Consider the following 14224-nt stretch of genomic DNA (forward strand, 5'->3'; position numbering starts at 1 on the left):
TCCTGTTACAGTCACATAACTGGCTTTCCTTCATATAAGATTACATTTACAGCAGATGCATGCAGTAGGACACAATGGTGCTGTAAGAACAGTTGAAGTGTGCACTTGAATTATCAGTTTCCAGTGCATTCCTGAGAATGACACTAGAGTGTCATGGGCTTTTACTGATTGCAGTGTCAAATAACCACACAGCTTTTTCCAGTTGCTCAACAAATACTGAAAGAATGAAGAACTTGTTTATCTTTCCTCAGAATGGACCTACAGTCTTCTAAGAACTTGGCGTGTGTGCAACTCCTCAGTCTTGACTTAATGTTATCTTGAGAAGAATCCAGATGTATGCATGCTTTCTACTTATATTTAAAGTACCATCTCTCCTTGTATACATATTTATAAAGTAATAATAGGAATAAATAATGTAAATTTGACACACACACACACACTAATTTAACAATTAGCAACAATGTCCAAATTTTACTGCTATAGCAAAATATGATTGTCTTGAACAGGGTCCTTTTGGGAACTGACCATTCAGAAGAAGAAAATCCATAGCTCAAAAATTATCATAAAACAAGGCATGCATTATCACCCTAAACAGCATTTCCAAAGGAGAATAAACTGTGGGTGACTAAAAGACAAACAAAGGAGGTGAAAATATGATATCCATCTTATATTAAGAAATCACTGGCCAAATGAAAGAAACATACAAAGTTATAAATGATTTGCCTTCATTGTATTTGGTTTAATGAATTTGAAATTATTTCTTAATGGCGTAAGGAGTCTTAAAATACTCAGTTTCAGACAAAACTATCATGTTCAGTTTCAGGCACAGGTTCACAACTCAGCTTCATCTTATCCCATGGCTGGAGTTAGTGTCTTCCTCAGATGAAGGAAGTACTTCCTTTCAAAAGGTTTCTTCCCTCCACACCACTCACCCCCCCACAAAAAAAAAATAAAAAAAAATTGCAGCTGAACTATAAAAAGATTTAAACTCTGCTTTAAGACTGACACTTTCTCATAGCTAAGAGTTGTTTCCATAAGTACTTCAAAGGCGAATGTTGCTATGAACTTCCCAGTGGTGTGTCCTGTCTTTGAAATCTATGAGTTGTCCAAAGGGGATGCTACTAAAAAAAAATAAAAAAGAAAAAAAAAAAGAAAGAAACTGACAGTCTTAAAAAGTATAATTTAATTTTACTTACAGCAATAGCCACAAAAAAAAAAAAAAAAAACAGAGGATTATATATATATTTTTTTTCTGTCTCCTCAGAGTGCAATATATTTCAAGAAAAAAGACGTAGCTGAGACTAATGTTATCAGCAGGTTATTGTTAACAGCAAGTATCTTAATATGAAGGGCCTGGAAACTCAAGAAAAAAATATAAATATAAAGTGAATATTTTCAGGACATAATACTTTATGCTTATTTAAAATAAATAAATAAATTCCTAAAGTTCCTTATTCATTCTTAATCTCCACACACATATTTTTAAAAAAGATCTCATGCTCTTTTTTCTCTAGTGTTTACAGTAGTCACTGGTAGATCAAGTAGATCACAGCAAACACAAGGAAAAAAAAGAAATTTCCATCTTCATTCCTATTTCTACTTATAAACTGACTTTGAAGCATTCTTTATAAGATCAGATAATTTAACAACATATCTCTTTCATAAAGCATGGACTTTAGAGGGCCCATTAAACAATAAATATTTAAATAAATAATAATAATAATATAATAATAAATAATAAAATAAGTTCGATATTTCTTGCCTTAAGTCTGTAAAAATAAACTTGCAATCAGAAGCTTGATTATGCTTTTGATACCTTCAGTCAAGAAACTTTTAGAAAGGCAGCCTCTAAACTTCACTGACCTGCTTTTGTTTTTGTTTTCTTTAAAGGCATGAAGAAATAAATTGGTTAGTGCTTTATGCACTGCCATCTTGACTGTTCCCTTCTCACTGTTTGCTAGATACACACACACCTTATTTGAACTTAAATAGGAAGCAGTCATTCTGTCTTTCTGTAACTGGTTTATCTAGCAGAGTTAGTCTCACTACATGTAGCCTTACCATGTAACACATATTGATGTTTCCTTAATTTCATTTTTGTATTTCAGATTTAGATAGATGGTACTGTTACGTAACAAAAGTATCAACAATCTTCCAGCCCAATAAACTATTTATTGGTTTGAGGCTCATTTTTTCCTTGTCAGTGTCAGTTCAATAAGCATGGAAGAAGTTTGTAACATTTCCAAGATTAAATATATCTCATTTGTCTGGGTGGCTTCCTTGTGTCTTCCACTACTGGGAGATAAAAGCTCGTACCAGCTTTTAGTTCTGACCTCCACTAAATAAACTTCAAATCAGACTTACCTTTTTTGATTTGTTTTTAAAAAGATTTTTCAAATCAAATGCTATTTTCAGGGCAAAATAGAAATTTTAAGGTGAATTTAAGGGAAAGGTAGTAAACTGGTATATTTCTGCTGGAAAATCAGGAGTTAATTTTTAACTCATATGAATTATCTGCAAAACAAGCCTCCAAACTTTGTTTTCAACTCATACCAGCCAAAAACAGAGCTCCTTCTGCAAATCTCTCTGAAAATGAAGATAATGAAATTCTAAACAAACATAGCATCTGATTTCTAACTTAGCTAATGCCAGAAGCAGCAATAGAATTTAACTGTTCTGTTTGACCAGGCATTCTAGTACATCTTTCAAGTTAACATATTTTTCTTCAAAATCTAAGTTTTAAATAAAATAAAAAGACATAGCTGTTAGCAACTGCTAAAATACTGAGGTAAACAAAGATAGAACATGACTGATTTATTGAGAGCTGCAAGCCCAGACACACAGATTTCAGAAAATGAAGCATACTTTTGAGAATACTTACTCTAATGAATCTACATTTTGTTATACACACATATATATACAAATATATTTTGTTATGCAAATATATATTTATTATACACTACCCTGCCAATGGAATTTCTTGTAATTTAGATTAAGTTTTCTTAAAATAAAGCTGTAACTGTAGTGACACCACTCCTCCTTCTACTTGTATATGTAGAAGGTAACGGTAACGTTTGTAGAAGGTAACGGTAACGCTTTAGCCTTACCAGTGCTGTCATCGTAAACAACAGTAACTGTCTTCCACTTGAAGAACTGCACAAGGTCAAGGATGGCACGGCTGAGTGAAGAGAAGTCTGGATAGAGACTGACATAGAAGGAGTCCTTGTTGTCTGACACCTGATGTTTCCAGCGGGTCTGGATATGTGGAACACCCAAAGCATTGCAGATGGATTGCACAGCATTAGCTGAGGAGCTATGAGATGGTCCAAAGATGGCAGCCACCCCAAGGGACAGCTGATCGCAGGCTAAAGAGGAGACAGAAGTCTGTCAATGATGAGAGGAAAGAAGGCAGTGTGCCAGAAGGTATTGCACAATTCATATTATATTCATTATATTCTTTCTATAATGCTTTTTTTTTTTTTTTTTTTTTTTTACAAAGTTTTCAACTTCAGACTACATTTTTACACATTGTCTGTGAACTGATGAATAGCAACACTTCACATCTAAATAGTGCTCAGCTACATTTAGTAAACACTTCTATGTCAGTGGAAGTCACAAAGGCCAGCAATTGTGCATCTTATAAAAAACACAGATGAGAGAAGAGATTTATGCTCAGCTGTATCTTCCATTTGGAAAAGGGCCATGAGACAGTATTCTAGTCTAGGCTGTTTAAATGTTAACATCCTCCTCAATGCATCAATACTATTTCTATTGTGATCCTAATTACTTAGAAATTATGTATCTTAAGTGAATTCCAGTTACATGTCAAGCAAATGATGAATTACATTGAAATGAACATTTGAATTTCTGTATCTGAAAAGTATACATGTTGACTAGAAAAAGACCAACATTTTCCCTAAAAGAAAAATGCTATCTGCTCGTGTAAAAAATAAAAATAGAAAATAAGAAGAAAAAAAAATTCAGTGTTTGTTCTTAAACACTGGAAATACTTTTTTGCTACACCTATATTAATAAACACAAAACTGGCCCTGAGAGTCACTGTCATGATACTGATGCATTACAATGGGTTAGTGTTCGTTTTTCCAATGTAGGGTGGCCCCATATACCCTGTGCATTAGCAGTCTCTGGTCTGTATTATTTCCCATTGTATGCTCCAGCATTATGTTGCAGAACATGTGTTGACATATGCTAGAAATAAGGCAGAAGAATTAGGCAGTACTGGAGACCAGTGCTTCAACCCATGCCCTGATCCAGTTCAAATTGCCATTATAGAAATAACCTCTATGAGTGTGCAGTTCTGGAACACAACAGGTTCTGCCTTCTAAGAAAACAGCCTGTTTGTTAGAGAGAAGCAGTGAAAAGTATTTCCATAATCTAATGTGGATGTGAGTATTTATATGAGGTTTGATTAATTAATATTGTTACATTACCATCAATGTTTCTGACAGCTGAGGAAAGAAGCAGTAGAAACAAATTTTGCCGCATTACTTTTTTCTCAGCAAAGCAAAATTAATTGTTTTAATTGTGCACGTCAGTCCTTTTCAACATGACAAAAATACTGCTAAGTGTTTCAAGTGCATTCCAGAAACTGTGCTGGCATACCTTTTTATTGTTGCAGAGTACCAGTGGTTTAAATGAACTTCTCATATACACACAGGATCTCCATTGCATTACTGAATATCGGATCAGGGCCTAAATGACTAGCTTGATAAAAAAACATTTATGCTAATATTGCCCTTCCTAAGAGTAATCAACAAGCTTTATGCAAATGTCAGTAAATGGGATCACTAACAACAGCAATAGCTACCAGATGGCTTTTCAATGGGCTTTTTTTTTCCCCCTCTGTTTCTGAGATTTGAATAATGCAATGCTTTCACACGTGATTTAATACGGCACTGGCTCCATCAGATGCATACCAATTTTTGTACTGCATTGAGAGATATTTTGTTTGCATTTACATTATTCTTCACTGAAATAGTATCTTGGAAATATCATCTTGCCTTCAGGTTGCTCTTTGGTATAGTACCTTTAAAAATCCATTAATATTTCATTTGTATTCAACTTCAAAAGTATGTGTTACTAAGAGGTCTAAACAGGCTATTTTTGATGCAGTGCCTGCCTGCTCACTAATGGACATAATCATGAACCACAAAATGAGTCAAATGCTTAAACCTCATTGTTAAAACTCTGCGTTGGAGCCATCATAATAAAATGAACCATTTTATGTTAACCTTTAGCCTTTGGTTCCAAACTAAAGCACCTGTCAGCACAAATGTAGTTGGCTGTATTGTGAATTGATGAGGCAAAAAGCTATTAGCACTGGAAGATTACACAGATTTTGATACAGCCTAGTTACAAATAAAGACTTGCATTCTCATGCAAGATGCAAGTGGGAACAATGAATATATCCAATCTATTCAATATATCCAATCAATGACATTTTGTCATTCTAACTTGAACTATTCTATTCTATCAAGAATTAGCAACACAGTATTATGGCTGGAGCTTGGAGCCTTCAAGCCTTACCCCAAGTAAGGACTAGAAGTAGTGTTGTCATCTCCAGAAAGACTTATTCAATATAACCCAGAACAAGTATCTCCACTCCTTACATCCTCCCTCAGGAATGAAGAGAAACTATGTCATTAAATTGCACTAGACAGAATGCACTGGAGTCAGGAAGCAGTTGAATTTGGGAGATGGGGAGGAAAAGAGAAAGGAGAGGCCAGAATTAAGGATCAACCCATTCATTCACTGTTGGCTGAGATAGAAGGAGTTCTCTCAAAACCTTCTTTAACCCATCATCCAAAACATTGAAATACATTGAAATAACAATTCAAAAAATATGCATTAGAAGGCTAGTTCACCCTATTTCTCACAATCTCTTCTGCAAAGAAGAGATAGACTTATATTAGAATGGTTAATTTGACTAATAAACAGGAAAAATAGGTTAGCAAGATTAACTCTGCATGTTGCAACAAAAAAAAAAGAAAAAAATATTTCTCATTGTTTCTAGACTGATTTTAATCAGTATTATATGTCACTTTAAAGTTGTACTTTATGCATATTTTGACACAGCAGCTTCTCCCAAGTAGCATTTCTAATGTAGCTATAAATGTTTTAATTCTACTTAGCACCAAAAATTCTGTATTGCATAAAGTCTTCACAGGGTATGACATGTTGTGGACTAGATCACTTGGCAGACTTAAGGTTGAAACCTGCCATAAGGTTGACCTCTTATCCTTTTAACCTTATTTTCTTGTTAATTATAACATTCATATAAAACTGGCTCAACAATTTATTAAAAAAAAAAAAAAAAAAAGGTTGTTAAAGAATATGTAATACAGTGCAAAAATCAGTCCTACTAAGTTCTGTCATCACATCTTTGTATTTTCACCTATAAAGTGCATATAGAATTTACTACGTTTTGTACTTTCTAGAGCATGGCAATGATGGAGTACAACTTGCATGTGGCATCACAATGTTGTAGACTAGAATGTAAAGCAACTTCAAAACAATTTTTGTGAGAAGCAAAGATTTGAAGATTTAGGAAGTGTTCACTTTTATTTTATTTTTTTTAAGAAAATTGTTTATAGTTTGGAGAAAACTTCTGAGCTGAGGTCTGGATGTTCACTTGGTAACAACATGGTAAAGAACAGACCTAATTTTTAAGCTTATATAAAATGTGCAATACTATAACTGCTTGCTCTCCTTTGAAAAACACAGCTGATTAAGTATGCAAGACATACATACGCTAAAGATATTAGCAGAGATGTAGTTTAAGTGATGAAATACTTAAAATGGAATTAGAACCCTGTTGAATATCTGGAAATGAAATTTTAGCCATGAAGTCATAAAAGTTGACATCTAGATTTGGAGCAGAAGGAGTGGGCTTTCTTTGTAGGCTTTCCTCTAAAAATGTTGGAAGCAGACGGAAACTTAAGATCCCGATTTTATTTACCTCATGGCCTCAGATTAAGTTTTGCTGGTAATATTGAAAACACTATATCATATTCCCATCTATAAAATGTTCACTTCTGGTGTTAAGAAGTACTTTATGTTCAGGGAAAGCCTAACACAGGGATAACTCCTACATGGGTGAGGAAGTTACTGAAACATTACAGCTTATGCAATGCAGCTCAAGTAAAACACATTGACATTTGCACCTGTACAAAAGGGTTCTGTTACATGACGAACAATTCTGAAATAAGCCACTATAGGCCTAATGGCATATAGTCTTGATTATACCCCTGAACAACTAGTTCTGTGGGCTGAACTTCCTTCCTCTTCCAAGCTCACTGGAAGTTGGGAGCAGCTGGCATTTTACAGGAAAAGTCTGGTGGTAGTGTTTTCTAATTCCAGAGGAGCCGATCTCAAAAACATCCTCATCACAAAGCTCAAAAAAATAATAATAAAAAAAAAAAAAAAAAGAAAAAAAGATGATTTGCAATTTTAAACATCTAAATAAATAGCTTTTGTAAAGATTTCATATAAAGAAATAGTGGGAGAAAAGCTGACATATTAAGTTTTCAAATAGTTACCATGACAGTCTTCAAAAGGCTTTAAAACCTTTCTTTGATGTGAGGCACAACCTTGTACAATGTCATTGTATATGGTTTTATGGACAGCCAATTTTTCAAGTAGGTAAAGCAAGGGAGTCATCTGCTAAGTAAAGTAATTAAATATGCAAAAGGTTACCTTTTTTGGATGCTTCAAAACTGTCATAGAGATTTATCTTTTGGGTGTCATATGTTAATGTGGTGTTCGGCAGAAGAGTTCTGTTTCTGTTGATTGTGTTCACAGCAAATCTGAAGGCTAATTCTTCTGCTCCCATTGGACCAGATTCCACACACTCAAAAATACCTCCTGGTAGTGAGGGAGAGGAGAAAGGGAAAAAAAAAAAATCTATTAAGCCAAAATAGCATACAGGAACATTTGTAATGATTGGTAGCTTAATAAGCCTGATACAGTGCAACTAATGCAAAATATCTCATGATTTCAGTGAGGTTTGAATCAAACTATAAGCTAACAATATTTTAATATTTTAATAGTTAATATTTTAATCAAACTTACCTTAAGGAAAATGTTTTGTGCTGTTTTTTTGTTTGGTTTTACAACATTTACTTTACTATTGGGAATAAAAGACAATATAAAATAACCACATTATTTAGTAGCAAAATAGAATAGGGATGAAGAATATGTAATTATTTTACGTAGTTAAACAGGTTACATAGTTAAAAAGGACTGAATTTACCGCTTCCAGATGTGCAAGGGCAAGATTTCTGGAGTCTTGTATTCTATTGTTCCTAGACTTACTATGCAGCTATAATGAACTGAAAATTCATTGGAAATGCAGCACAAGATATTACTGCCTCTAAAATACAAATGTATAGACATTTTAGCATGATTGTGTGCCTGAACTGATAAATATGTTGACCAAAGATTCAAATTTTCATCATCTGCACTGAGTTGCATGTATATGTTAGCCTCATTCTCAACAGAGGAATCAACTATACTCTACATAAAGCTCCATCACAAAGCAAAAGGATTGGCCAAGTATACTGCCAGAGTAGGACATGCCCCAAATGACAGGAAATATCTAGAATGTTTCTGAGCAAGACTTCATCTTTAATGAACCAAACAAGATCTTTGAACAGTGTCGTACTTCAGCCCTTCTCATTTTGTCATGAGACGTCATTGTCCATGAAATGGATATTAACACATGCTTCGGGGTAACAATTTCATGGGTCTGGAAAGGCCAAAGATAAGGTGACAGTAAAAGTAACCTAAAGATATGCCCTTACTATAGTGTCATGAAATGGCTCAGCAAAAAGGTCAGCATCAGTATGGCCTCTTCTGTCCTCATGCTAACAGAATCTGTGAATAATAATGTGGAGGACAGACACTGATTATCATACAAGGACAAATCAGACATTGCATCAGTGCAATAAATGTTTGTCATTCACTTTCTCTTAGTGTGTGCACATTTATTTTTGAAAGTAATCATGTTGCTACCTGGCTTTGTATTATCAAAAAAAAATCTTATTCAACACTATATTGCTTTCTCATCAGGAAGTTCTCAGCATCTGAATGTACAGGAGCTGATTAAGACTGAACTTTGCAAACTACCTCAGTTAGTAAATAGTCTTGTTGGGCACCCAACTGGATAATCCATTTCTAAAGCAATGTGTATTTAGTTATTAACTCCTTCCCTTTCAGATATTATTAAACATAAAAAGGCTTTTCAGTTTTGCAAACCTTCTACTTCTTCCAGGCTGTTTCCCATTTCAGGAGGAAGTACAGGTGTTAACTTTTTTCCTGCAGATAAGCTCTTAAATTCCAAGGGAGAGCCCTAGAGACAGAGGCTCGGTTCATATTAACTTAAAAGCACAAGTACTAGCCAGTGAGATGAGACATGACAAGTAATTACTTAAATATTAGTAATCTAAAACTGAAAATGAGACATTGATGGAAGAGACAAGTGTAAGAAAAATATGGCTATATCAGGAAATGATCCAGCCTGATTGAGCATATAAGATTATACATAATCAGTAGCCAACGTTAACAATACTTCAGATGCTAAAACAAAAGTAACTTGGATGACATTCAGATAAATATAGGCCTAGTACTTTTAAAAACTGAAAAACTGACCATCTTTATTTAAACAATAATACAAAATTAACAGGAAAGGCAACCTACTTTTGAATCAAGTCCCACCTCTCTCTTTGTAATCATATCTGATGAACAAGATCTTGTGTGTTTACTGCATCTAAACACTGTAAATATGACTGTGACATACAGGAGAATTCTATTCTGATTTGGGAAAAAAAATAAAAATACTGCAAAAAGCTAAAAAATAATGAATTAATGCTAAATATATATATTAACACAGAAGGGAAAAAAAAAAAAAAAAAAAAAAAAAAAAACGTTTCCATGAATATGATGAGAATTAGGACAAATTTTGTAAACTTTCCTAGAGGTACCTGAAAAACATTTATTCAAACGTTTATGAATAAATAAGTATCACACTGTTATTAAAAAAGATCATATCCTAAGTGAGAATGGATTCATAAGAAGAAACAAGCAATACAATGCATCTTTCTTCTACCTGCAATTTTTACAATAGACGATTTTCTTCTTTAATTTCTATTTCTCTTAAATTCACTAAAATCTTCCTTCTTTATTTCTGTATTTTTCATTCTCCTCATCTCTTAAATTCTTGAGATGGGGAATTCCTTGTCAAAGATGCAGCCATAATTCTCAGTATAAGAAAAATAAAAATGTGTTTTGACCTCCCATATCTGTGTAATTCCTAATGGTAATGATAGTAAGACAACATTATGAAGATGTCAAAGTCTTCTTCTATCTCCTCCAAGTAGCAGTAGCATGTATAATTTCCCATGTGCTCCATTCAGTGTTTTTTTTCCCTCAATCACACATTTTCTGTCCCTGTGATAAATGTATCCCCTACAAAGCTGGCAACATATGGTCTGAGAAAATTTCCATTCCTAAGAAAACCAAAGGTAGGAAGAATAACCTGTTTTTGTTGTCCTGTGATTAGGATATTTTCCTAGGAGGAAGGAAACCATAGCTTCTGTTTTCCTACTTCTGAATATTTTCATGTTTCATACTAGATAAATGCTGAGTAAAAAAAAAAAAAAAAAAAAAAAAGAATCCCAGAAGAATATAGATTAGACAATGTGTTTGTATTTTCTAACTTGCAAGACGTCAAACTTGTGCTAGTCTCCTTTCATTTCAGTTTTATGCTACTCCTGTATCTGTCTGTTGAAGCTGGAGGGAGAGCATCATCCCATAATTAAATATTTTGGATGCTGAAAGTGGTAGGCTCATTGTAATTTTCACACTAAGAAGAGAATCAACAGGTTCTTAAACTGCACCATATCCTTCTAACGTGCAAAATGTCTGAAAATGTTCCTCCATACTGAATAGTAGCTGCTAGATTTGGTGAACTTCACTCAGGGCACCAGAATTTTCCCTTGAACTTCTTGAATGTAGTTTGCGATTGGGAACTTGCACAATAAGCAGAGTAGAAGCTTAGACAGAGACATATCTACATTTTGAATTTCAGAACATAGTCGTAAAACAGATCCTTATTGGATCTGTTTGGGAGCACTTTTAAGCATGTGTGGAAGTTTATGCTCCAGATATTTTCAGGATACTCAGCACATGAACGAGTTCAGGCATTTACAGGAATGGGAAGTTTTACAGGGTGCTTTCTCTGTTGTTGCCTAAGGTGGAAGTAGAAATTCCATGGGTAACTTCAAACTGCCTTGTCCTTACTTTTATGTTGTTATATTTGTTCTGAATATGTAAGTAGTAGCAAGAAAAAACAAACAAACAACAAAAAAAAAAACCTACTGGAAGACAAGCCAGAAATTACACTAGATGTTTTTAATAAAATTGAAAGCAAATGAATAAAAAGGTTTGGCTTTGCACTTCAGCTGCACTCAATTGTAAAGGGATACTGGCTTCCCAAAGCTTTTATAGCAGACTGAATCATGCTGTTCCCTCCCAGCAAGGGTTTTTCTCTGCTACCAATGTACCATTTCATTCAGGACATTAATAATCAAGCTGAGGAATGCACTGCATGCTCTCAGATAAGCACACAGAACAGTCGTATATCTTGCCATTGATACGTGAACAATCAGTCAAGCCAGTGCCTATCTCTGTCTAACAGCTTGAGAAAATATAGGTGTTGAGATTTGTCTTATTTTAACACCACATGCAGATCCATAACAAGCAGAAACACAAGTTCTTCTGAGAGATCAGCAGCACATCCTAGACGAAACAGCTGATTTTTCTCTGCTACCTCACAATAAAGACAGAAAACTTTAAAGGAGTAGTAAAATCCCTATTTAATGCTTAGCTTGCTTTAATGGTCTCATATATGACGTCTTCATTTACAGTGTTAATGATATGGCAATGCATCTCTGCCCTATAACAAAAAGGGTAGGAAATATGGCGTCACGTAACTAGAGCTCAATCTGTACCACGTAAAATTTTATTGACTGTGTACAGTAGGTGACTATAGCTGAACATTTTTTCAGGTTTTTACTGTCATGATAGGAACTTCGCTAGAGCTCACAAAATTCTGGTAGTGATTAACACCTGAAGAATCACTGTGATTAGGAATGTTTCAGACAGGACAATACAAGCCATATATGCAAAAGCGATTGTAAGACGGTCTTTAAATACTGTATCAGTGATATTGATACTCTAACAATGACATCCAGGTTGATTCAGGTCTCCTATTAACCTTGATATACTATAACTGCTTTTACTGAACCTGAAATCAACTAATCAACTTTCATTGCAGTTGTCAATACTGAGAAAATGTTTACATGACCAAATTCATTTAACATGACCAATAAGGAAAATCCAGTCATTGGTATAATACTGATGTAGTAACTGTTTCTCCAAAAACAGTTGAAAAATGGAAAAAAGATACCAGTACAAGTTTATCAAAAAGCACAATTTATGTAATGCCCCGATTAGGATGAATAATGTAGGTGTCATTATTTTTCAAGGAAAAGGTAAATCTGTTTTTTTTTTTCTTTTAATTTTACAAGTAAATACATATATATATATATATATATATATATATATATATATATTCTGAGAATGCTCAAGCGAAAAGCTCAGCATTTTCCACCAAAAATATCAAAAAAGAATTGACATTTTAGTTCACAATCCATCTCTGCTTTCTCTGATTTTCAAATCATTTTTCCTCAAATCGAAAAACCCAGACACATATTTTGTCAAAAATTAACCCCCACTATTCCCTCCCCCCCCCCAAAAAAAAATATACAAAAACAAAATAACAACAAAAAATACACGTTGGTCTTGCTCATAACTACCTAGTTTCAGAAATATTATGGTAAGCACATGAATGATTCAGATTTCCATTTCTGTTGCACAAAAATGTCATAGTTTTTCTTTTCCCCTGATAAACATTCCACACTGGGGGTCAGTCTTGAGTGTTTTACATTGTTACCTACTTTAAATTATCAAGCAAACAAGCAACACTCAAACAAATTTCAAAAGTGTCCAAGTGGAACTATATAAAAAAAAACAAAAAAAAACAAAAAAAAAAACAACACATCAAGCCTGGCTGATATTGAATCAAAAAAAAATCTCCTTTGTTTCTAATACAGTTCCAAGTTTGCTCCAGTAGAAATGAATGCTATTTAATTACAGTGGCTATGGACTATTTTGCAGTCCATGTCTTCAGAAAACATTAAACATTTAAATATGTAACAGAAAGCCACACTACGTCAGGTCATACTCTGACATATCAATTGAAATGAAGCTTACTGACTACTTTGATTATCTGAATCTAAAAGAAATCTTTTCCAATATCACTGAAATATATTGAAATATGAAACCATATACACAGCTATAAAACTTGCATGGTATAGCACTCTCAGGATACACTAATTTTCAAATGTGAAATCATGAGAGATAAATTTAAACCTGAACTTATTCTAATACTACATTGTTGACATTAACAAAGTTATGGAAACAATAGCGTTAATCATAACTTTTATTTTAATTGTGATCTGTAAATACCTGAAGTAAGATGAAGTTTCATTTTTTTCTAATATCAAAATTACTTGATACAGATCTTGCATATACACACATTAGTATTTAATAGCTGTAATTTTTAACATTATAGCCATTTTATTGTTACCATGAACCAATTTGCTCATCTTTAGCAATAGCTGTGAAGATAAACTCTTTATTAACACATTATTAATACAAATGTAATATCAGTCACATTGTCATGAACATTTTTTATTATTTTATACTACAGTAATCTTTAAAAGATAAAAATGCAAACCCATATCTTGAGTACTTAGGAGGCGACCAAGTGCGTGGAAAACATTTTACTTTTAAAAATAATTTATCTTGCCCTATAAGATTTTTTTTTCCCATCATTTTAGTTTTAAAAAATAAAGGACATTTAAATGATGTTAGTCAATCTATAAGGAGTTATATAGGAATGAAATTATTGTATTTCTTCATCCACACCTCAGATCAATACTTTGAGCATAAGATAGCTATGTTCCCCAAATGTAAACTTAATCTGCAAATAAGAAATCTATTATTCTTACTCTTTCTTGGTTCAGAAAATGTGAAGTATCAGAAATTGTTTAATTAACTGGAAGGATGAGAGATAGGAGAA

General features: G+C 33.5%; 1 protein-coding gene across 6 annotated transcripts in view; it reads right to left on the bottom strand.

The window, feature by feature from the left end:
* The window catches only part of GRIK2 (glutamate ionotropic receptor kainate type subunit 2), a 400442-nt gene that overhangs the window by 259524 nt on the left and 126694 nt on the right, over window positions 1-14224 (bottom strand). For all 6 annotated transcript variants that reach the window (XM_068677832.1, XM_068677833.1, XM_068677831.1 and 3 more), the window contains 2 exons: window positions 7717-7884; window positions 3108-3365 (listed from right to left, as the gene is read on the bottom strand). In XM_068677832.1, the coding sequence (XP_068533933.1) occupies window positions 3108-3365; window positions 7717-7884 (426 nt within the window). Of the gene's footprint in view, window positions 1-3107; window positions 3366-7716; window positions 7885-14224 lie in introns of those variants that run through there.

Source organism: Anas acuta, chromosome 3, assembly GCF_963932015.1.
Source record: "Anas acuta chromosome 3, bAnaAcu1.1, whole genome shotgun sequence".
Taxonomy (NCBI): Eukaryota; Metazoa; Chordata; class Aves; order Anseriformes; family Anatidae; genus Anas; species Anas acuta.